The following is a 26319-nucleotide window of genomic DNA, read 5'->3' on the forward strand; positions in this document are numbered from 1 at the left end:
AGTGTTAACAGGAACTATCTTCCTTATCGCTGAAGCAGACCTTTACCCATATGTGAAGTCATACAAGAGTCTGTGTAATACCATGCACTCCAGAAATGTAGATCAATTCTTTCCAATTGAAATAAGCACAACACTTCATTATATCATTCTTAATATTTCTTAAATAGACAATTAACTGAAGACAAAATCTACCCCATTAAAAGTAGGTTCTGTTATCAGTGGTAGTAATTATGGTTTTATGCAAATACGGATGCATTTAACATTTTATTAAAAATATTTTCTACACTTACAAATATTACCTTTTTTTCTTATTTTAGGTTCAAGTTCCTTTGAATCTCAGAAGATGGAAAGGCCTTCTATTTCTGTTATTTCTCCAACAAGTCCTGGAGCTCTAAAAGATGCCCCACAAGTCTTACCAGGGCAACTTTCTGTATGTATTTTTTGTACATGTTGGAGACTGTTAGTATTTGCATATACTGTCTGAGTCTGTCTTTAAATACGTTCCCCTTTCCTTGAAGCCTGCAATACATAGTCATTTAACACCATAATCTACTTCATTAGTTTTTCATGAATTTTTAAATTATTCCTTTATTCATATATTTATTCAGAAATACTTACTGAGTGCTTGCAATGTGCCAGATACTCTGAACATTAATTGATGAATGGTAACATAAGTAAATATTCATATTTTTGGTGTAAAAGTTTCTAAGGTAAGTAATTGTTTACACACAATATTAGGAATTCATGCCCCATTTATGTAACAACCTTATGAGCCTAGAGCCTGAAGAGCCTAAATTTGGAATATTCTTTTTAACTTCCTAAGGTATTTGGCAAAACTCTTCATTGCCACTGAAAGCTGTCTGAAAAAGCTACCATTTTCTCACTATTGCCTTATTATGTGATCTGGGGAAACCTGGAGTGAAGAAACTAGGGTTAAGTATAATGAAGAGCCATATATTTGTAGATTATGATGGAAAATGTTATGTTGATATTATAATTTAAGGACTTCAGACTATTTGTTTCAAGTTGTTATACAGAAAATGACCTTTTGCTCCTCTGATAATGTGTGGATTTCTGTGGTCTGCCTTTGTGGTTTTCTCTTGGTTTTAATGAGACAGAGAAGATATATATAAGCTTATTTCTCTAGGGCTTTTATGGTTTTAACTTTTATTTTTAGTATATTGAATATCTTTGTAATACCCTTTGGGTTTATCTGCCCTGCCATCTTTTTCTTCAGTGTATGTGTAAATCTCTTGTATTCTCCACATATTTTAAAAGAGGATGGAAACCTATTCTGGTTCTGTGAAAACCACATCTTAGGTATCAAGTGGGAATCAGACAGATCCAGGTTTGAATTCTTAATCTGTTCCTTACCATGAAAAGCTAATCCTATGTTAAATTAGTTTATTTTGTTATGATGACTCTCAGATATGTTCTAACATATACCCATTAAAAGCATATGCTTACTCAAACATAGAATGAGAAGTAACTTCTAAATTAAAGGAAAAAAATTAAAGGTGATGACATTGTTAAAGTGTCATCACCACTGCCAGGGCAGATACTGTAATGACTGATAAAATCCAATTCTTATGAGTTTGACAGGATTTTAGTATGTTACTTCCCCAGTATTCTTTGGTCTACTGTCATGAAATCTTGGTTAATAGAAATATCATTTGGCCTTCTTGTAGTTTGAAGATATCGTTTGTGTATTGTATCCTTTGTTTTTTCCTCCTTCTCTCATGAAAAATAACGTGTAATAGGTTAATTCTAAAAATTAAATGAGGGCTTGGTGCAGTGGCTCAGGCCTTTAATCCCAGCACTTTGAGAGGCCGAAGAGTTCAAGACCAGCCTGGGTAACATAGCAAGATCCCCAATTCTATAAAGCAGTTTAAAAAATGGCCAGACATGATGGTGCACACCTGTAGTTCCAGCTACTTGGGAGGCTGAACTGGGAGGATTGCTGGTTCCAGGAGTTTGAGGCTGTGTAGTGAGCTATGATCATGCCACTGCATTCCAGCCTGTGACAGAGTGAGACCATGTCTCCAAAAAATAAAAAAAAATGTGAGAAAAAATACCAGGAAATACTTAGCAGTGCCTGTATAAAATAGGCCCACAGTAAATATGTTTTATGATCTCTTCTAATTCTTTGTATGTCTTATTCCTAATATCCAAACTCTTTTTTTTATTTTAACTACCTGTGACACCAGAAAAAGCATTTAGTCACGCTATAATCATTTAGACACATATAATCCTCAGACTCTTATTTTTAACATTTAAGAACAATAGTAATGATTTTATATCTCCCTCTTCCCTTAGTTTTTTGGAAAAATTATTATTAGTTTTATTTTATAAAATGATATGTGAGAATGTACAGTAACACTGAAGGCCTGCCAGTTTTACGTTATGTTTAAAGTACTCAAAGAGCAAAGTAAAGTTCTGTGTGTTTATGCTTTCAAATTGGTATGTTTTTAGAAATATCTGTTGCATTATATTGTAATTCAAAATTTCCTCCTTTAAATATGACTTTAATTTTGTTTTACGTAAAATTGTAATGCCTCATGATTTTTACAAATAATTCCTTTCCTCATTGCTTCTAGGTGAAACTGTGGTATGATAAAGTGGGACACCAGCTGATTGTAAATGTTCTGCAAGCAACAGATCTACCTGCTAGAGTAGATGGGCGTCCTCGAAATCCCTATGTAAAAATGTATTTTCTTCCAGATAGAAGGTAGTGAATAATTTTAGAAAAAAAGAAAAATCCTAAAATCTATACTAATAGAAAAGGTAGAATTTTCTCTTTTGGGATATTTTTAAAAAACATAATAGATAATTCTTTCTGAGGAGATAAAAGTACATTATCTCTGAAAAAGGAAGTCCCTCAAGCCTTGTGTTGGAAATATTTGAAAATAATCTGCCAATTAAAAAAGAAATCTATTACCTTGTTTATAGACATATTAGTCTTTGATAGCGACACATCATTTAGAATGTACCCTTGTATGTGTCGCTATAATTACAACTGCTGCTTATATTGTAATTGAAGTTAGATTATTGAACTCTAGTATCTTTTTATAGACTTTCAATGAGTTATAAGTTAAAATAATATAAATATCAATGGCAGTTTTACATGTGACTACAGTAGATGGCAGCAAATACTTGCTTTTTCATTTACAAAACATACTTATTTTTCAGTGATAAAAGTAAAAGGAGGACCAAAACAGTAAAGAAAATACTAGAACCAAAATGGAATCAAACTTTTGTCTATTCACATGTACATCGTAGAGATTTTAGAGAACGAATGTTAGAAATAACTGTGTGGGACCAACCCAGAGTGCAAGAAGAAGAAAGTGAATTTCTTGGAGAGGTGATGTATATTGTAAAAACTCAAGTCAAATAGTTAATAAAGTTTTGTGATATTTATTACGATTGCTGTTACATTATGTTTTGATAAAGGTACTTGATTTAATTTGAGAATTACCCTCTCAGATCCTCATAGAATTGGAGACAGCGCTTTTAGACGATGAACCGCATTGGTATAAACTTCAGACACATGATGAGTCTTCACTACCTCTGCCTCAGCCATCACCTTTCATGCCAAGGCGACATATTCATGGAGAAAGCTCTAGCAAAAAGCTACAAAGTAGGTTAAGGTTGTTTTAGTTGCCACAAAGTAATTATGCTGTAATGATCTAATTAGTGATTAATAATTCAAGATGTTTTTGTTTTTCAAATGTTTTATTAGAGATCAAAATATTGGAAAATTGTTCATTTTTATGAAGAATCTTGGCAAAACTGTTTCCACATTTTCACAATGAAAATAATATAGCATAGCAGAGTAATTCCAGAGCTGAAAGCCAAAAACCTCTGAATTAAAATTCTTGCACAGGGCCAATTGAGCTGTTGATTATTGACTGATGGAATAATTTCTATCATCATTGGTGGGTTGCTACATGTGAGGTCTTAATAACTTTATAGTTCATAGTTTTTTTTTGTTGTTTTTTTTCCCCCCGAGAGAGTCTCACTCTGTTACCCAGGCTGGAGTGTGTTGGCATGATCTTGGCTCACTGCAGCCTCCGCCTCACAGGTTTAAGCAATTCTCCTGCCTCAGCCACCAGAGTAGCTAGGATTACAGACACGTGCCACCACGCCCGTCTAATTTATTTTTGTGTATTTAGTAGAGACTGGGTTTCACCATGTTGGCCAAGTCTGGTCTTGAACTCCTGACCTCATGATCCACCCCACTCGGCCTCCCAAAGTGCTGGGATTACAGGCGAGAGCCACCATGCCCAGCCAGTTCATAAATATTTTAATAGTTATTCATAAGAAATATTGTTTAAAATATTAGAAGGTTATGTTTATTACGATTCATCTAGTGATTGGGAAAAGCTACTTTTTTCTGTACTTATCGAGTAATTTTGGAGTCATAGCTACATTTCTAAGTTAACAACTGAAACACGCCTCATTTTGGTAATCTGGAACTAAATTATTTTTCTCACATAATTAAATATTTCATGTTGATGTTTCCCTGATCAGTAATTTCCTCAAAGTCAATGTTTAGTGAAGTATAGTGACTAACTTGGGGAGCTAAACATAAATATTTTATAAAGGGCCCTGATGTTTTTTCATAAAACAGGCTGAATAGAGCTCCAGCCCAGAAATGTCTCTGAACCTTTCCACTCAGCCCTATCCTCTCTGAACTGCAGAGGAAAGCACTTAATTGTGTAGAAAACAATGTACTGTATATACTGTGCTACAGGCTTTTAGTATAATATTTTAATTAAAGAATTAATCCGAAAATCTTACTCGGTAAAGTCCCCTTGTTTCTATATGTCTTTGGTGTAATGAGGAGAAAATACTGATAAAATGTTATCCTTAGAGAACAAACATTTCCTTTAAAATTAGCTCAGTGTGTACTGTATTAGTCTTCATAAGTTTTCAGTAGTAATGTAATTTACTTTTAAAAAAAGTTTAACAATGTCCTTTACATTTCATAAACCAACCAGACATAGAGGTATCTGTTTGCCTTACTGTTGTGCAGGATCTCAGCGAATCAGTGATAGTGACATCTCAGATTATGAGGTTGATGATGGTATTGGCGTAGTTCCTCCAGGTGCGTGAGTGAAGAGCATGGCCCTGCTTCACTGTGCTGCTTTGCTTGTTTTCTCTGTCAGCTTCCAGACCTCTTTAGGATACTAAACTGAAGATTTATGTCACAGAGAAATCAGTATTATATTATTCCATGGTGACTTACATTTCAAATTATTATTTTTATTTTATTTTATTTTTAGACGGAGTCTCACTCTGTCACCCAGACTGGAGTGCAGTGGCCTGATTTCGGTTCACTACAAGCTCTGCCTCCCGGGTTCATGCCATTCTCCTGCCTCAGCCTCCCTTGTAGCTGGGACTACAGGCACCCGCCACCTCACCCAGCTAATTTTTTGTATTTTTAGTAGAGACAGGGTTTCACCGTGTTGGCCAGGATAGTCTCGATCTCCAGACCTCGTGATCCGCCCGCTTTGGCCTCCCAAAGTGCTGGGATTACAGGCGTGAGCCACCGTGCCTGGCCACATTTCAAATTATTAAGAAAATTTTAAATGTACTAGTCTCTGCTAATTAGCATTCCCACTTATTTTAGTGAGGTTCTTCCATAGAAACATGGCTAACTAGGTGAAACAAATCATTATTTCACAATGCTCTGAGCATAAGTGAAAATATGAACTTTATCTTGAAAAGATGGGGTTATTAAATAAAAATTCCGTTGTTCTATGTTTTATATTGCATTTCTATGATTTTCCTTCCACCATTTCTGAAAATAATGTAGCCTTCCATGGAATATACTGAGAAAAGTGCATGGCCAGGTTTAAAATTGCATGTGTGGCCTGGCTATCACTTTTAAAGCTTTTGTGATGTGTTCCCCACTGATTGTAGCTAGAATGTGTGTATATGTTTTAAAATAGTAATATGTTTAAGAAAGATGAAGTACTCATTTGAAGTGAACATCTTTTTGTCATTGTGTAAGTTAGTAAGACTTCTGTGATGTTGTACGTTTTAAATGTTTCTCATCTGACTTTTGTCAGAGAAGTGTGTAAAATCAAGTGATAAAGACTTTCTTGGCACTAATTCTATACTTTTTAAAAATTTACTAATGAGAGGAGAAGTAAATATTCAAATAAGAAGAAATGAAAGAGACAGTCTTAAAATGTATAAATATGATTTTTAAAGGCAGTTTTTAAAGACAATATTGAAATGTATGCCCTTCATTTATGTAATTTCTCAGATGGTAGTGTACTTAATTTGAGGGCAATGGTTTTGCTCAAGTTGATAAATTCTACCATACTAACTTCACAGTTTGGAGAGATGCATACAACTTTACTAAAACTGGGAGAAAATTATGGAGAGTTCTCTAAAATCAAGTTGCATTTGTTCCCTATAATTCAGAGAAAATATAGTATGTATGTAGGTATGTATGTATTTAAGACAGAGTCTCACTCTGTCGCTAGGCTGGAGTGTAGTGGCATGATCTTGGCTCACTGAGACCTCCATCTCCCAGGTTCAGGTGATACTCCTGCCTCAGCCTCCGCAGTAGCTGGGACTACAGGCGTGCACCACCATGTCCAGCTAATTTTTATATTTTTAGTAGAGACTGGATTTCACCATGTTGGCCAGGATGGTCTTGATCTCTTGACCTTGTGATCTGCCCACCTCGGCCTCCCAAAGTGCTGGGATTACAGGTGTGAGCCACCATGCACAGCCAAAAATGTAGTATTTAATCACTGTGTGAAAGTAGAAAATATTGTTAAAATAATAAATCTAGTGCTGTGAAAATCTATATACTTATATATTAATCTTTAATGTCAGTGTATTGGTGAGAGATTTAGATCATACTGGAGAGCATTTCATTTTTGCTTTCTGTTTTTATTTCTTAGAAGGCCATAATAATTACACACATTCTCAACAAAAAAGTTCACACAAAATGTAACATCATATTAGTTTGTCATTAAATTGAAAGAGTAAAGTGATTATACATTTAAATTAATTTGGGATATTCAAATAGGAATTAGATTATTGCTGGTGGAAAAATCATCACCTCTAACAAGAATCTTTACCATTAATCAGCCTTAATGTCATTACCAGTTTATCTAAATAGAATTTACTTCGGTGAGTGGTTCCCAATTTTTGTTCACCTGAAATTTCATATTTTCTGTTATGAGACAAGACAGTGAATGAAATAAATGGCCAATTAAATAAATACTTACACAAATGATGAGTTTCTTCCTCTTTCTCTGAGAGAGCAACATGGATAACATCTTGTGAGAAGTCAAAGTGAGTTATGGAATCCACCAGAGATGGGATTAGTGCTTAAGTATCAACAAGGAGCACTGAATTCTAAATATACCTATATTCCATACTGAAATATACCATGTCCCTCAAAGTGTTTGCAAACATGCATAATCTCTGTTATACAGAAGCAGTATTTTTCAAATAATATTGTTCATTTTTATTTAGTATTTTAAAATGTAATGAGTCAAACTTTAATAGAATGTGACTAGTAACTTATAAAACCAATAAGTAATATTTAATGTTTCAAAGATCTCCTCATAAATTAAAGGAGATCATGTAATTCATTAATATTTTCAGATACACTCTTCATTGATCGATTGTGATTATGTGGTAGTATCTGTATGGCAAATATAATTAGTCACATAGTAATATACAATACATTTTAAGTGAAGAGGAAAGATGAATCAGTAAAATAAGGACAAGAAGCTGAAATAAAGTGAGGTGATAAGTTAGCACAGTGCATTCCTATGTACTTTTAAATGTTGGTTACAAATTTGCTTCTATATTTCTAGCATCCAATATGAAGAAAAAATTTGTTTAGATATGGAAGTCATCTTCTATATATGTTTAATGTACTCAAAGAAGTTCCTGGTTGTATATTATCTAGAGAAGCTCAAAAGCTGTATACAAAATGTTCTACTACAGCCAAAACTTAAACTTCCTAATGCCTTGGCTTTTCTAGAACACAAAATTCTCTGTGTTTGTTTCATGTGCTTACTATCTTTTTCCGGTTAGGGAAATATAGCAGGTTTTCAGCAGTTGAGACTGCCAGAGCCACATTTTATTAACTTTGTAGTTATAGCCTTATTGTTATTTAAAGTAAAAAATTTTAGCTGATTAAGAAGAATAAAAATGACCATATACAGAATGCCCTCATCTGAGGTGAGGAATCTAGCAACTTCAACCAGAAAATGAGAAAAAAGAATCTCTAATCTCTAACTCTGAGTAAACTAAAACATTGGGATTACCACAAAATAGTTTCATCCTAGCCGGGCACGGTGGCTCATACGTGTAATCCCAGCACTTTGGGAGGCCAAGGTGTGCAGATCACAAGGTCAGGAGTTCCAGACCAGCCTGGCCAATATGGTGAAACCCCATCTCTACTAAAAATACAAAAATTAGCTGGGCCTAGTGACGCACACCTATAATCCCATCTATTTGGGAGGCTGAGGCAGGAACATCACTTGAACACGGGAGGCAGAGATTGCAGTGAGCCAAGATCATCCAGCCTGGGCGGACAGCGAGATTCCGACTGGGAAAAAAAAAAAAAAAAAGTTTGATACCAGTCATGGTTCTGAAGATAGAGTGCATGTTGTCAACAATAAATTAAACATCATGTGAAGAAAATAAAATTTTTTGTAAAAAGCAACTATAAATTTAAAAAGCAAAGTACTTTTTCTTTGTAAATTGCAAAGAACTATAAATGCATATTTATTTGAGATCATTTACTATAGAGTCAAATGTTAAAACTTTGAATATTATAGCGTATGTTATATTCAAAATGACTTTGAATCACCAAAATAGTACACATTGCCTTCAGTGTACTTTCTCTTTATGAATTCAGAACTTTCTAAGTTACATTGAAAGTTGTTAATATATTAAAAGTTTTAAGATTTCACTTGTTTCCTTAAAGTCCCTTCTTAATAGGACAAAAGAGACATTAATTTCTATATAAACACAAAGAATCCAAGAAACAAATTAATTATATATCTTTAACAGCAAGATGCCAAAATTCTCTAAAATTTATTCTGTAATAATTAATTTTACAAAATCTATTTATATACCTTGAATATGCACTTAAATCTCGAAATAGGGCTCATAAGTCAATATTGGCCTTCCATAATTATTGTATAATTGATACCAAATGGTAACTAAAAATGTTTAAGTAATTCAGACTATGGATTAATTGTCTTTAAAAAACAGTCACTTTTTTTTTTTTTTTTTTTTTTTTTACAATGAGCTATGTATTAATAGTGTATGCACTACATGTTAACTTAGTGGGTCTCTTTCTAGCCTTAATATTATAATTTCTAGTCTTAAAATTACAATATAATATTACATCTGAATAACAGACTTTTTACACAAAACTCAATAGCTTAGTTGGTATTTTGATAAGATAAAAAATTAAAGTATTTGAAATTATAAATTATACCATTTATGATAATTAAACATATGTTTTTACAGAGTGACAAAATGGTTGTATTTATTTGGTCTGAATATTGTCAAAGTAAGTGTAATGAAATGTTTGAAGTCCCTTAAAATTAGGCATAAGATCATGGATTCACAGTATATAAACTGCTAGGGACTATTAGCCTGCCTTTACTCATGATGTTTCATAACATATTTTTGAGATAATGTGAGAATTACCAAGTAAAAAATGAGCATCAGTTTTAGCTTCCCAGTTAAATTTAATGTATTTATGGTTTATGTATGTTTTATGTAGTTGTAAATATAGTTTTTTGTTTTTACTTTGGCCACATAATTTTTTAATTTTCCTTATGATAATAAAAGACAGTGACCCTTGTGAAAAAATTTTAAACTCTAAACTCTTATTTTGGTTTTGAGATTACTGTTTTATCTTAACCATATCAGAGACAATATAAACCTTAACTTCAGGGGAAAAGTAGCTGTTATAATTAATTTCAAATTGCAATATGTTAACTATATTATCTTAATTATGCTAATTAAAATAATTATGGAGTAGTTTCAGATGTGTAAGGTAGATTTGGCAATTGGTTCTTTAGAAGGGTTCATTTTCTCTACATTATTGTGATCGTCATCTTCAGTCATATACTACATTTGAAAATTGCAGTATTATTTGTGGTTTCACAATCAGTATAATGGTATACTTAATCAGTATAATGGTGAAGATCTCCTACTCTTCTTTGTTAATTAAAACTGAAATAATATATTCGTTTTCTTATTAAAGGGGCCATTTGCAATCCAACTAAAGTAATTTATCCTCTGCAATAAAAATTGAAATGAATAATTTATTTAAATTTATTAAATATATTTCTAAGCATTGACTTGTATATTAACTATAGTTTCCTGTCAAGCGCTTCATTTGTGTTACTAAGTCACGAACTCATTCATTATTTACATTGAAACAGTATCCCAACTCATCATAATGTCTGAGGCATCAACTGTCATATTCGTATTAGTATCTCCATGGTACTTTTGAGCCAACTGTAACCTGTTTCAGTGCATGTATATGTTACACTCTATGTAGGTATACTTAACTGATTGCATGACATGTATTCTTTATAGATCAATGGCTGCTTTAGTGTAATTTTATATTTCTGTGTTAATGTTTGCATTACAGAAGAATACTGACTAAATGTTTTCTGTGTGTACTCTTGCCAGTAGGCTATAGGTCTAGTGCTAGAGAAAGTAAATCTACAACATTAACTGTGCCAGAACAGCAAAGAACAACTCATCACCGCTCACGTTCAGTATCTCCTCATCGCGGCAATGATCAGGGAAAGCCGCGTTCACGTTTACCAAATGTGCCATTACAGAGGTAGGCTTTGAAATGGGCTCAGTGTCCCTGACAGTACATTTTTATTATAATGCAGTGTAAATTGCTGCAAAACTAACTGAAATGAAAAAATAGTTTGGTCAAATTGTTTTTTTCAGAATTAACAGTAGGCAAAATGCTTTTTTATTCTTTGTCCAACCTATATGGCAGTCTATTTTAATCTGAATAAATTTCCCAGGGAGTAGAAATCGTTTGTGTCCTAGGAATAGTTTTTGAATAATTGGCTTGTATTCTGTTTGCTAGTTTTCTTTCTTGTTAGAAAAAAATTGTAGCAAATCAGAATTGTGGAGAGAAGTGGCAAAGAGGATAAGGTTAAGAGATAGAATGGACTTTGAAGAGTTTTAGAATTGTCTCTTTGAAGCAAACGATTGGAAATATAAATAAAACATATAATATACTGCTCTACTTCATTTTACTCTGATACACACTCCTGAAATTGTAATTAATTATGCCGATGAAAATTGTTTTTTGGTAGAAGTGTGAAAGAAGGTTGGAGAAATGCAGCCACAGGCAAAAACTCGTAGAAAATAAATACTCTTAACTCATTGATAAAATAGGTTTTGATTATGACGCAAATACTTTTCAGTGTTTATTTGCATATCACTGTCAGTTCCTTCACTTTAGTCTGTCTGCCTGTTTTGGGAAGATGAAACAATTTGACACATAGAATTTTGTAATCATTTTAGGAGTTTAGATGAAATTCATCCAACAAGAAGGTCACGTTCTCCAACCAGACACCATGATGCCTCCCGAAGTCCAGTTGATCATAGAGCCAGAGACGTGGATAGTCAGTATTTATCAGAACAAGACAGGTATTTGTCAAAATTATGATCTCAATGTTATGAATTTTTGTTCTGTTTTAATATATACAGATATTGTGGCATAGCACATTAGAGAGTAAAAGTATCACTCAAAAATGAACTTCTCTCAAGCAACAGCTGTTAACATATTCTAAAATGCAACTCTAGGAAATATTTGGCTAATATTATATTGTTATAATTATCCAATTTCTTTTACAAAATCAGAATTTATGCTTAGACAGCTTTAAAGGTACAGCTTGTTGACTTAGATGTTGACCTAAATTATAGAAGGGAGCCTGCATAGGCAGTTTTCAAATACTTTATTTATTGTGGATCACAATATTTGAGGTATTAGTAATCATAAAAATTATGTTATTTATATAATTTAAAACATTGTGGATATATGTCATTTGAAAGTTAATTTCAGAGTTTCTATGAGAACTTCAATAATAATGTTTCTGTTATATACCTCTTTTCATAAAATCTCTTTCTAGAAAATGTCTAGAATACAAAATATTGAGATGAATTCTTACGGGGATATGTACTTAGATTTAATTCTGCATTTGTGAACTAATGTTTCATGGAAACAGTTACTATAAGTCTACATTATGAATCTGTTGCTTTGCATGCCCACAGACTTTCTTCTTGAAGTAACCATATACCTGTACATTTAGCCTGATTATAAGCTCAGGATCTGATTTAAGGTTTTGTAATATCCACCTTGTTGAATATTCTCTTCTGGCTTTTTAAAATGGAGAAACTTTCAGTAGGAGTAGGGTCATGATAGTGGTGCTAAATGATTTTTTCGCCATGGAGTCAAGGACACAAAACCCAAGTAGAACTTCTTAACCTACCTAATTGCCATCCTACTGTAGAAAGTAGGGTTGTGACCTTCAAGAATGGAGTTACAATAGGTACCAGGATGAAGAGCTGCTCTGAGGAATAGGATTCCAGACATCTCAGCTTGAGTTGAATGAGGGCTGTTTTATCAACATTCATTTGGGGCACCATGAGTTTAGGTGAGGAGGGAAAACACATGGCTACTTGACCAGGGCAGTCAATATTGTGAAATTAATTTGGATATAGATAAAGTATTAATTTTAAAATAAAAATTCTAATCAATTATATTGTTAGTTGGTTAATAAGAAACATAATATGGTATTGCATTTTCAGTGGCTATAAAAGCCAAGAAAACTACCACGCTTTAATTTGTTACAGAGATATAAAAATGTTCGGAGTTCCCATTGGTATCAGGCCAAATTTATAGTATTAAAAAAATACTCAGTTGTCTATAATTGGAAACAGATTCCTATATCTTATTTGAGGAATATTTAATTTTGTTTTGTTTTAATATTCTATAAAATCATTTTGAAATACAATGGCAAATCAGCAACAGCTAGGACTTCAATCATAATATTTGTACTTTATTGTTTAAAATTTTTAAATGCTTTCATGTTTATTTTTGTTTAACCTCTCAAGCAAATATGCTAGTGCAGACAATCTGGTTTCTTCCCTTTTCATGTTTTCATTGGCATACCATTGGCATAACCCATGTCTCATAATTTATCTGTTTCACTCACCACCCATCCTGTCTGTGCAGTGAGCTTCTTATGCTGCCCAGAGCAAAACGAGGACGAAGTGCAGAATGCCTACATACTACCAGGTAAATACAGGGATTTGGTAATGGTGATTGTGTGTGATGACTCTCTTTCCATTCTATTATTCTTCCGTCTCTCCCTTAGTGGTATTATTACAAGCAGGTCAAATAAATTTCCCAAGTATTCCAAATTTGTTTTGTTTTATATTGAGGTTATGGAAGACGTTCCAAATATATTTCAGTTCTGATTCAGGCAGACTACTTTGCCATCTCTACATTCAAAAATCCAGAGACCAGTGGGCCTCTCTGGGACTGTTTTAATTCCTAAAATTGAGGAACCAGTTTCTGCAATTAAAATTCTAAATGCTCACTGTGAGTGCCCCCAACCTTCCCACACATATTCCTGTCTAGTCACAAGAGGTCTAATCTGTGTATGGCAGTGTCGTTGTTTCATAATTGTGAGTTTGCTCTGTTTTAGTCTTTTTTTATTTCCTTTTAGAATTTATTGTTGTTTATATTCTGTTTGCTTTTGATAAAATCTTTAACAGTTCATTTTTAGTGGCTGAGCTTCAGCTTCTTTCCTGATGAAAAATGAAGATGTTCAACCTGATCTTAACTATCCTAGCCCACTAGTTGTCAGAAATGCTGCAGTACAAACTTTCCCACAAAGGCATATAACAATATGAATACCTCTTTAGAAGCGACAAAATATATACTTTTTGCTTCTAAATTGGAGCTTAGAGCCTGATGCTTTATGTTAATCTCATTACATCTTTAATTTCATATCCAAAGTAAAACTTCTTACAGATTACTCATGGAGCATATTCTATAAATACTTAATGTATATTTGAAATGAATATAGAAGTTAAGGAAGTAGTAAGTCAGTGAAACAAACTTAACACATAATAACCAAACTCAAATATTTTAGCCAATGAAAAGTAAGAGGAAAGAGAAGGAAAGAGGTATAACCGCAGTACTTGCGATGCAAAGACAAATGCATGATTTATGATGTCTGTGTGTAATATGTAGTTCTGCCCAATAATGCAAACAAAATTGGGCTAATAAAGTTTGTTTGAACTTTTTACAGTCTAAAATTATACTACTGATAACTGCTGCCATGTTTGCTTGAAGTGCCACAGGAAAAAATCGAGGAAATTATTAGTTCTATTTGCTGAGAAAAAAATGTAAAATCATGCATATTATAAAAACCTACTGAAAGTCAAAGCGTAAACTATCCAGGTTTATTATGACTTGTTCTTCTTAACAAACAATTTCATAATAAGAATGGTTTATTTACTAATTCTGAAAGTTTTCTCACAGTCCTGTTGATGTGACTAAAGCTGCAAAAGAAAAAAAAAACACGCACACAAAACACAAAAAAATCATTACATTTTAAGCTACCTAGTATGTGCCTGGCACTCAGTGTGTGAATATTTCTAGGATACTCACACCAGTAGTCTAAATATAATAACTAAAGGTATTTTTTCTTTCCCTTATTTTGTACTTGTAATACAAAGTAATAGCTGCATCATTTTATACAATCTTATCCTTAAGAATGGTGCTTTGCTAATAATTCTGAGCTCTGCAAGTCCTATTTAATAGACTCTGTATGTTGACTTTGCATTTCCTGATTTAAGCAAATAATCATATTTGTATGTATACAATTTAAAAATAGATGAGTATTCAGTGAGGCAGATCACGTTCTGTAGACAGGTACTACAACAAGATAGGAAGCGGAAGCTGAGCTAGCCAAATGTGTCAGAGCAAAACGTATGTCACCAGTGGCTTTTCTCCTTCCTGTCTTTCATTCTGTAATGTGTAATGCTAAAAGTATGGAGATAGAGACAATATGAGTTAAAAAATATGTGCGTGTATGTATATATAATCTCTTCTATGTTTATATTCATGTATTTATAAAAACATATCTGAATAAAAACGAATGTCAAAATGTGTAAATATATATAACCACAGCTTTATATGGATATATCAATAATATAATTTGGTTTCATATAAACTATGGACATTTATTATTTATATAACTATCCATGGCTAAAATCTAAAGCTTTCAAAATACATCATACCATGTTCACTTAGGACTTTTAAAAATAAAGTCTGAGGATTTACTAGTCTCCAGTAAACATAAGGAAAATAACACTTATTTAATTACAAGCACAGTGTTAAATATTTAATGTACTTTATGTCAATTTCCTGACAGTAATTATATGTTATGAATATTATTATCCTGATTTTAGAGATGAGGAAAAAAGCTAAGAAAGTTTATTTGACGACTAATAGAGCAAGGATTCAAAATCAGATCTACTTGATATCTTCTGCTTAACTAGTTTTTCCAAAAATATGGAAACTTGTCCTATGAGATGTTTCACCAATAAAAGTTTTTGTGAGTCAAATACATTTTGGAAACTTTGCAAATGAAAGTGTCTACCTTGAAATTTAATACACACAGCATATTAAAGTCATGTTCTAAAGAAATCTGTATGTTTAATTTCTTTTCTCCCAAATTATTTAATTGCCCAACCTTTTTTTAGTAAAATGTGTCTTGAGGAAGTGGTAGTATAGAGAAAATGCTGTAGTTGCCTTACTGTATCCTAGCGTGTCCTAAATATTGTATACGTGTTATCATACACCCCTGTTAAGTGGATGTTATTTCTCACATTTTGTGGATGTAGAAACAGGCTTGAATACTTAATCGAATTATCCAGGTCACAGCCAATAAGTGGCAAAGCCAAGACAGGAACTTGAACATTCAGACTATAAATTTTGTGCTATTTTCTAGCTGTTTCCCATTCTATGTTGGTCCCATTCTTGAAAAAAAAAAAATCACTTTTGAAGCAATGCTTAGAAAAGTTTTATAGCAACCTATTACTAAAGATATTTGCCTGAGGTTAGGAGTTGAAAAGAAGACTCCACTGTCTAGAAAGGAGGCTAAATCTTTAGTTTCAGTAAAATTTGTCCTCAACTTGTACTTAATAAGGAGGAAGCTGAAGCGGGCAGATCACTTGAGGTCAGGAGTTTGAGACCAGCCTGGCCAACATGGTGAAACCCCATCTCTACTAAAAAAAAAGGAAAACAAAACCAAAAACACAAAAATTAGGTGGGCATGGTGGCAGGCGCTTGTAATCCCAGCTATTTGGGAGACTGAGAGAGGAGATTTGCTTGAACCCAGTAGGCAGAGGTTGCAGTGAGCCAAGATCACACCATTGCACTGTAGCCTAGACAACAAGAGCGAGACTCTGTCTCAAAAAAGAAAAGAAAATGGCATTTTAGTTCATTTTTTAACTGAAGATTTATGAGATTTCCTTTGATTTGATCATTAATATAAACATGATTAAACCAGTGAGGTGTTTGATGTTTAGGAAGTCTTTGATAAATTTTTATTCCGTTCCCTCTTGGTTGTGCTTTACTGCTAGCTGAAGTAGACGATAGATTTTCATAATTAGTCAATTAAATTTATAGAACGTTATTAAATTATCAAAAAATATATGGCTTGAACTAGTTTGTCCTTCATGGCATAGACAGTCCAGAAACCCTCACAGATTTTAAAGGAATCAGGTGGTGTTGGGCCAATTTTCTGCCAGTTCAAAATCCATATTCTGGTTTGCATCTAATGCCTACCTTATCCTACTTCCAAAGGTAAATTTCCTGTGGTTAGGTCTGGATCCAGACAGAAGCTGATAAGTAGAAAGAACTTACTCCTCTGCAATCAATTCTTGGCTTTTTGCTGTTTTCTTTTTTTGCTGCTGTCTGGTACTATAACCAGCTGTGTCCCTGGAATGCTAGTCAACACTTTGTTTTGTTTTAGAACATTAACTCTTTTAGTCATATTGTAACTCCAAAATTATATAAATTAGTTGATTTTTACTTTTAGCTATGAGTTGTTTACGTCCATAGAAGTAGGCGTAATATTAAATCAGAGATTAAGTAGCACATTTAACTATTGATCAATAATTCCTAGAGTTTGGTCAGCAGGTATTTTTCTAATTCAGATAATTAAATAATGAGTATTTTATGAAGTCAAGTGTCTATGATTTCCTATTTTAATAATTGTCTTCCCTTCAAATAGTTATTGTGGTTCTTTTGAGAAAAAAGTGACAAAAGATTTATCTATATAGCTTTATAGGCCTCCTACTTTCTGAATATCTTAAAAAAATTGGTTTCATATATATTTTTCTGTTTCCTGCATGTTTGTGTTGCTACGTTCCAGACATCTTGGTAGGCACTATAAAACATTACCTCCCAAGATGCCTTTATTACAGAGCAGTTCTCACTGGAATATTTACAGGTAAGAGCCACAACAGTGAGTCCCACCCAGTTATAAAGTAATTCCTAATCCCTTGCCTACTAAAAATAGAAAATTCACATTCTAATAAAACATTAAATAGAAAATATTTACATTCTAATAAAATATTCTTTTGAAATAATTATACAGTGAGAAACATTAAATTAATGATATCTAAAATCATTTTAACTATAAAACTTACTACTAGAATAATTCTCTAAATGAAATCTACTAACTCAAATGTCAGAAGTCTAGTTGCTTTGTCATTTGTATATTGTACTTGTTGATTTTAATTATAATTTATTTTATTTTTGTGTAATTTTAATTTGTGAAGCTCAGTTCTGCCTGCACATACTAAGACCAAATCAGTGACTAGACAGGACATTTCCCTTCATCATGAATGCTTTAACTCAAGAGTATTGAGATTTACTGATGAAATACTGGTTAGGTAAGAACATATGGAAGTGATATCTTCCATTTCTCTTGTCTATTGTTGTGAACCAAAAAAGTTGAGTTGTAAAATTATTTCTCCTCTGATGTCCTTCATTTTGTTTTGGTGTGGCATCTGTTCTTGGTAATGAAATTCTAGGCATTTTGTTTTATTGCTTTCTGTATCCAGTTTTTTTCATAAGTAGGTGTGATTTAGTCTCATTTTTCAGTCTGAGACACTTCTAAAAATTATGCAAAGCAATTTAAGCATAATCTTTGTTTAGCTTCATTTTCTAAACAAAATTTTACACTGTCATTCTGTCAACTCTCTCACACCCTTATGAACTGAATCCCAGTGATTCTACATTTTGTGTAAAGGGGACATTATTTTATGCTTTACTCTCTAACGTGGTCTTCCTTTCTTTGTTTTCTCTGTCTTTCTCTTCTACCACTGGATGCAATGCACTGGCACTAGTGAACTGCAGCCCTTTCTTGACAGGGCTAGGAGTGCTAGTACCAACTGCTTGAGACCAGATACTAGTTTGCATTCACCAGAACGAGAAAGGTATAAAATAAAGACTTTCTTAATTTCTTATCATTTGTACTAGTGATTTTTTTTCAATCACTTTGTTTTGTTTCATGACAGCCTCACAGGTTTATTCACTCATGTTCACTTTGCTAATTGTCTACATTTCCCCCTCCCTTATTATACACGTCTATGTAGAGATATGCGTACGTGGATAAACCCAAGGGTACACATACACATATTTCTATGAATGTTGTTGCAAATGGTGTGATGTAATTTGTAACTGCTTCTGGCTGCTGCTTTTCCCCTTTTGTTGCTGTTCAGTCGTTTTATTGACTATTCAGGAAGCCTTCAGTATGCTGATAATGTTATAGGGTCCAGTGAATTATCTGAAGGGGAGGATCACTTTCCTCTTAGTACCACTGATAAAGAGTATTTATAGGCTTAACAACAATCTTCTGTAAACTCATAACAGGAATTCTTTTTAAATAGAATACTTCCTTCGTATATCTACATTCATTTTTAATCAATCTACTCTTCAATATAATGTTTTACGATAAATTATACTTTGACAACAAAAATGATGTTATTTATAGATTTCCTGATGCCTAACAAAAAGAAATACATATATACGTACACAGACAATTTTGCTTAAAACTTTAATGAATTCTGATTTCAATTCAAATATATTCATTGATGATGTGTTACACTGTCTCTTAGCTGTAAGCATCTAATTTTTCCATTGTGATGGAACTATTTTAATAGACTTAGTTATAATTGATAGTCTTGTTTATAATTGCTATCTCTTTTTAATTAGAGGTCATTCAGAAGACGTTTGCATACTACCTCTTTACAAATCCTGAAGAAAAACATTTAGTTGTGCTAATGTAACCCACTTCTCCTTCTTAGTAGGCTACTCAAAGCTTTTCTTTAGGTATCTTTCTAATCTGAATCTATTCATTTATTCGTAAGATATTTATTTCTGGAATTGAACAATAGGTACAGGTGTGTATATACCTTGTTTTAGCATCTTAAGAATTTACTTTTAAATTGTGTATTCTTTTATATTTGTAAAATGTGTAATAGAAAAAAGTGAAATTTAATTTGTCTTGTATCCCTTTTGTAATATAAAGTTTAGTTGAAATGACTATAGAGTCTTCTAAAATCATAATTGGAATCGTTTTATCATTCTCTTTAGTCAAATATAACCCCCCCCAAATAATTTCAAGAGTAACAAGAAAATTTTAAAATATGTTTAGTTATTATTTTCTTACATGTTTCTGGTTAGTAGTAAAACAAGGATAGAAATTCTCAAGTCAGTAGAATCTTCTGACTATAGCAGCCTGACATTTTCAATATTATCCATATCAGTGCCATCTGATAGAAACATAACACAAGCTGATACTTTAATATTTCCTAGTCGCCATACTAAAAAGATTAAATTAATTGTAATTTTTTAACCCAGCATATTCAAAAAATAATTTTCACATGTCATTATTATACAAACTATTAGATATTTTGCACTCCCTTTTTTCAGCATAATAAGTCATAGATACTAAAGATAGTTTGTACTTGCAGCACATCCCACTTTGGACTAACCACATTACCGTGCTCAATGGCTTCATGTGGCTTGTGGCTTCTGTACTGGACAGTGCAGGTCTATTGTTATGGTGAACCTATCTAGCATGTGTTCCCTTGTGACACTGAAGCCACAGAGTTTATAAATCTCTGTGTTGGTAAATTTAAAACAGCTCAACCAGTAGACAAATAATCTAGGGTCAGTTGTTGCACAGGTTGTTGTAAAGTCCAAGTGAGTGTATTTACCTTGATTAGAAGAAGAAAAAATATCTTTGAAAACATATATTCACTCTACATATTGAATAAAAAGGAATTTTTCATTTAAAAACTCAATGATAACAAGTCTTGGTATTATCAGTTATCCTAAGTTTATTGGGATCACTTTGTTGCCAAGAGGAACAGCAATTTTATGTAATGTAAAATAAACAACAATTATTTTATGTAATGTAAAATAAAACTTAGATAATGTTTCATCAAATAATTACAGAAGCTGTAGATGCTTATTGGTTTGGAGGATAGAGACTACATGTACCCTTTGTGAACATGCCTATAAAGCAGCTTTGAAGCAGAAGATAACAATATCAAGAGTGGTGACTTTGTTATCTTTGGAGAATGCATCTGAAGCCCCCAGACAGTATGGGGAGAGTAGGAGAAGGGAGTCTTAGAGGGTTTTGAGGATACTTAATTTCTCTAATTTACCACAGGGATTATTGTATTAATGTCTAATATATACATAGTAGATAAAATGTTAGAGCAAATGTTTTAAAAACTTAATTTTATATTCTTAAGAGATGAACATTATTTCTACAAATTTGTGAACTATGTATGGTCAAGCAATTTGATTATTCTAACCCATTTTGATTAACATTTACATGCCTTTATATCAACTTAACTCCTAACCTTTAATACAAGTTTTCTGTTAAGATAAAGGGTGAAATTGTCAAAGCACACTCAGTACTCAATATAATACTTTTCTAATGATTCAGAAGATAAAAGAGCAGCATTCTTTTCCTGAAGGAGTTGAAAACCATCAGATACACCTGTCTTTTCTCCCTTGTTACATGGTTTGGCCTGTTTTAACAGATGACTTTTGAATAATGCATGTAAAAAGCAGTTTGGAAAGGAAACCATTTTAGTTTAGGAGCACCTCCATTTCATGTTCTGTTGATTACACAAATGGAAAACATACTTATGGGTTACCATAATTCAGTGAATTATTCCAATTCAGTTTTGCTTCTTAAATCAATATATTTGAGGTTTATTTGTGATAAGAAATAATTTATCATTTATATCTTCCCATTTCCCTTGCTTCCCTGGATTGGCAAGGAGTGAGTTACAGGCCTGCTATTAACCTTTGTTTTTCTAGGTTTTCAAACAAATTATTACTTACATGTTCAGAAGCAATGATTTTTAGAGCCACTAGAGAAAACTTACTTTTCTTGGATGGTTTATCTTCTTCCTTGACCTTTCAGAGCAATCATATCCTTGATGAAGGCTTATGAAAAGGTAGTTTATACTTACTGCCTGCATTTTTTACCTTCCAGTAATTCCTGCAATCTGACATCTACTCATTCCTAGTGCTCTGTAGCTGTGCTGAAATTCTTCTGTGGTTTACATTGGCTCCCTAGTTGTTCAGCAGCATCTTGCAACATTTTACATTGCCCACGCTGTCACTTGAATCTCTCCTCCATTAAGTACCTCTACAGATTTTCTTAAAACCTCTGTTATGATGTCTCCTTTGAAGGCTTGTCTTTCTCCCCTGTCCCATAAAGATAGGTATTTCCCTAGCTCCACCTCCAGTTTTCCTCTTTTGTCCTACCATACTGTCCTGTTCCTTAAATTTTATTTCTATAAAAGGTTCCCACTCCAATACATATGAAGACAACCCTCCACTGTGATTGACCAGGCCTAAATTTCTAAATGGTGATGTCTAAATCAACTTCGTTATCCCCGCTTCAGTCCCTTTACAGCAAAATGCTTCCTCTTTCTAAATATTCCTCTCATTTTATGGTTTTGACATATAACCAGCCGCATAATCTGGAACTACTTCTCTTCCTGCTCCGTCACAAATTCAGTCACAATAAATTCAATCACTTCCTTTGGAACAGGTCCCTCACCTTGAATATATTGATAGATAGCCCTTCTCCAATTCCAGTGGCACTCCTGCTCCCATTAATTTTCTTAAGTTCTAATAGTCTTTGTTAACTTATATCTCATTTTCTTTCTATTAAAATTAAAATATTCTTCTTTGTTGTCTGCCTAAATATTCTGCTCATTGTTCAAAAATATAGGTTAAATACCGTATCTTTGTAAAACCCTTCTTAACCTCCTCCCCTGTTCTCAGTCCCCCCATCAACATGCACGCATACTTCCCTTTCTTTTGCCAGTCAGAATTATTTACTACCTTTTCTGGGCCCACCTAATTTTATATACTTCTATTAAAATACATTGTATTTTACTTAGTACTGTAGTATGTTTGTGTCTTCCACTATATTGTGCTGTTCTTCCACAATATCACCATATAGTGGAAGAAACACACACACTAGGCTTAAGGAAAAGGAAGTTCTTAGCTAAAAATCAACAGCTGTGCATTGAATTGAAATAGATATCATAGGTCTTGTGTCAGAGTATAACTATCTATTAATTAAAATAAGTTAAATTTAGTTTAAAACAATATTGGGGAAAAAATCAAGGACTGAAGTGAATAATGAGAACAGACAATAAAAATACATATGTGTATAATCAGTTACCTCATTTGGTTTGGTTTTTAATATTTTCTAATTGAGGGCAGGGATAATATCCTATTTCTCTTTTCCATCTTTAGTGACAACATGATATATTTCTTACTTGGTAAATGTTTCATTTGGGGAGTTTAGGGGCTTAAAAAACACCTTCTACTTTTCACTTCAAATTTGGATTGAGCTGTGAGTTAGACCCAGGTACTAGAAAGATAGGAGATTTAATTTTCACTGTAAGTACTTTGAACAGAATTGAAAGCTGTGGCTTTGAGTCTGCAAGATGGCTAATAACTAATCCCAGAATCAGCCAGATTCACTGAGCCACACAAACTTCTGCTACAGGGTCAGGCCTCAGATCTCATCACTGCTTTACAAGTCTGTCTCTTGTGCTGTTTGCAGGCATCATAATTTGGAAAAAGGAATCCAGAAAGGGCTAAGTTTCCTGTGCCCGATTCTTTACCATGGTCACCCATCATATAAGCCACTCTTTCCTCCTTGGGGTGCGATGAGGAAAGGCTTACTTGAATGAATTTCCCTCGTAATGGAAACATGAGACTTAAGGGAAAGGAGGTTCCTACCTAAAAATCAATAGTTATATATTGAATTGAAATATATATCATAGATCTTGTTTCAGAGTGTTAAGTATTGGATGGACGCGGTGGCTCACTCCTGTAATCCCAGCACTGTGGGAGGCTGAGGCGGGCGAATCACTAGGTCAGGAGTTTGAGACCAGCCTGACCAACATGGTGAAACCCCGTCTCTACTGAAAATACAGAAAGGAGCCGGGCATGGCAATATGTGCCTGTAATCCCAGCTATTAGGAAGGGTGAAGCAGGAGAATCGCTTGAACCTAGGGAGCAGAGGTTGAAGTGAGCTGAGATCATGCCACTGCACTCCAGCCTGGGTGACAGAGCAAGATTCCATCTCAAGGAAAAAAAAAAAATATATATATATATATATATATATATGTGTGTGTGTGTGTGTGTGTGTGTGTGTGTGTGTGTATGTACATATTTATAAGTGAAATTTAAAATAGGAGAAAATTTTAAGGACTAAAATGATTAATGAAAACACAATAAAAATATATGTGTATAATCAGTTATCTCATTTGGTTTCTAATGTTAAAATACCTCATATTTTTAATTTGTGCTATTTATGGAATTAATGATTTACGTTTTTATATAATGCCTTTTTTAGATAATTAAGCTTCTTAGCCATGTTCTGCCAAGACATATGCACCATTAAAAGATGTGTCTGTATGCAAGTGTAGGTATTAATAGCACATTTAAACACACATATACATTTGTTTTAAAGTTTATCAATGCCTGGGGGAGAGGGAAGAGCTCCAACATAAGTATCATTTAATTGCTTTCTGAGGCCTATCAATTCTCAATCCCTTTATATCAATAGCGCTCTTGATTTCTTGGTTAAGGTTCTCATTATTCCTTATCCCCCAAGCCAATAGCCTTATATCATTATTTACTTAAATATTCACAAATATTTATTCTGTGCTATGCATAATGGATGCAATTGTCAAAAAAAAAAAAAAGAAAAGCCTCACTATTTCCTTCTGCAGGGAGTTCACAGCCTGTTTATTCAGTCCTATAGCCTTCAGAGTGATCTTTCTTCTTTTCTTCTGATCACAGTGAAAGGAGTGGGCTCCCAAGAAATAGATGTTCCTCAATTAATGAATTTAGAATATCTGATACTAAAGTACTAATAATTTCCTAAAGTAACTAAGCAGTGAACTTTTAGGTAGGCTGGTTTGGAAATACAAATCAAGAAAGAACTGGTTTAGTTCAACTTTATGATTAGAATCTCCAACATAGCCTGCCATATTAGCTTGTAAAATGAAAATAGAAATGAAAGTTGAAGCTATGTATATTTCTCATTAACCAGAGTTGGGAAGAGAGAGAAAGATTCTAAGCTTGGTCATTCCTTATAATAGGAAAAAAATAGAAACAGCACCTATTATAGAAAGCATATAAAATATGCTAGTATATTTAAAAGTTAGAAAGATGTGTTATTAAAACTCAAGTGACATCTGTTCTTAGGACGAAAACTTGGATGTAAATTGATCCTGCTCTTGTTGTATCCACTGTATGTGGGAAAAAGCAAACAGATTTATTCTGTTGGTACTACATATCAGCATATTCAGAAGGACTTTAAGTGTACAAATATACATGTATTAAGCCAAATATTTGTTTAAAATTACCTTTTAATCGCTTGCATTCACAATTGCTTGTTTCTAAATGTACATCTTTCTCCCTCACAGCTTTCACTGCATGTTTCATAATTAAACCATTTTTACTTGCTTTTTCTTTACTTTTATGTTTAAATAAGCACAAGGACTGGAATTTTACCCTAGGAAGCAAGGTTATTCATAATTCTGTCAAGTTAATATTATTGCTTCACGGAAAAATACTAAGTCTATATTTGTGTTTTCAAATAACACCAAAAGTTTTAACACAACGGAGTATATACTTTAATGTAGAAAATGCTGTCATTGTAATTGTTTTCCAATTATTTTACAAATATTTCTTTATTTTATCTATAGAACAAAAGCCAGTACAGTGAAAAGAAACTTTTTAAAACATTCAGATTGGATTGACCAATCCTTGAAATAATTTTAAAAAATTAAATAATTTAAAATTAATGCAAAATGTTATTTTATAAACATTTACCACCTTTAAGAGTATATTCCACACATTTTTATCTTCTGCTCAAAATTTGCTATTCAGTATCTTCACTTGCTTCATGGCTTCTTCAAAGCCTGACTTGAATCATGCCAAGTTTGTCTATTTAAGATTGATTAAACAAAGGCTTCCAGAGGATTTCAGAATCAGTATCTGATGACCTCACATATCCTGAGTGACAAAAACCCTTTGCTATGTTTGGCTGGATGGTCTAAAATATCCAAGTTGTATCTGGTAAGTTTTCAAAAAGAAAACTTTCTTTTTGAAATGTTAGGACTAAACTCCTTTGGAGAGTTATAAAGTCTTATACCTAAATGAGTCTTTTAAGACTATCCACTTATTCCTTCTTTCATACAAGAAAGCCAATATCTATAGAAAAATATCCTGTTAGAATTTTCATATATAATAAATAAAAAAATTTAATTCTGACCCATTCAGTGTCTTATTTCCTCAGTTTTAACTAGATGTTTGAAATCTGTGGCTGTACACAGACAGAATCTAAAGGTAGCTTAACAAAGGAATGAACCAGTTGTCTAACTTGGGTTTACTGTTAATCACAAGAAAAGTATTATTGTAAATGCTGAGCTAAAAAGCATCCATTTAATTGACATACTTTTGCAAATAAAAAGCAGTGAAACTAAAAAAAAAAATAATGCTAATTTATCATTTCATATATCTATGTTCTTTGCTTTTGTTTATCAGTATCGTTTACTTACAGCTTTTAAAGTTCAGTAATTAGCCCTGTGGTTTTTGACAAGAAAATTTAAGAATTCACTGGTAGC

The 26319-nt window shown here is 33.0% G+C and overlaps 1 protein-coding gene across 48 annotated transcripts in view; it reads left to right on the forward strand.

The window, feature by feature from the left end:
- RIMS1 (regulating synaptic membrane exocytosis 1) overlaps window positions 1-26319 on the forward strand; it is a 914410-nt gene that overhangs the window by 758007 nt on the left and 130084 nt on the right. For 20 of the 48 annotated variants that reach the window (XM_050786418.1, XM_050786449.1, XM_050786451.1 and 17 more), the window contains 9 exons: window positions 318-430; window positions 2598-2728; window positions 3190-3361; window positions 3484-3637; window positions 5036-5107; window positions 10702-10858; window positions 11563-11688; window positions 13277-13339; window positions 18475-18564. In XM_050786418.1, the coding sequence (XP_050642375.1) occupies window positions 318-430; window positions 2598-2728; window positions 3190-3361; window positions 3484-3637; window positions 5036-5107; window positions 10702-10858; window positions 11563-11688; window positions 13277-13339; window positions 18475-18564 (1078 nt within the window). Of the gene's footprint in view, window positions 1-317; window positions 431-2597; window positions 2729-3189; window positions 3362-3483; window positions 3638-5035; window positions 5108-10701; window positions 10859-11562; window positions 11689-13276; window positions 13340-17495; window positions 17574-17904; window positions 18019-18474; window positions 18565-26319 lie in introns of all 48 variants that reach the window. The other 28 variants (XM_050786450.1, XM_050786452.1, XM_050786457.1 and 25 more) reach the window with 7 other exon arrangements.

The sequence above is a fragment of the Macaca thibetana genome, chromosome 4 (genome assembly GCF_024542745.1).
Source record: "Macaca thibetana thibetana isolate TM-01 chromosome 4, ASM2454274v1, whole genome shotgun sequence".
NCBI lineage: Eukaryota > Metazoa > Chordata > Mammalia > Primates > Cercopithecidae > Macaca > Macaca thibetana.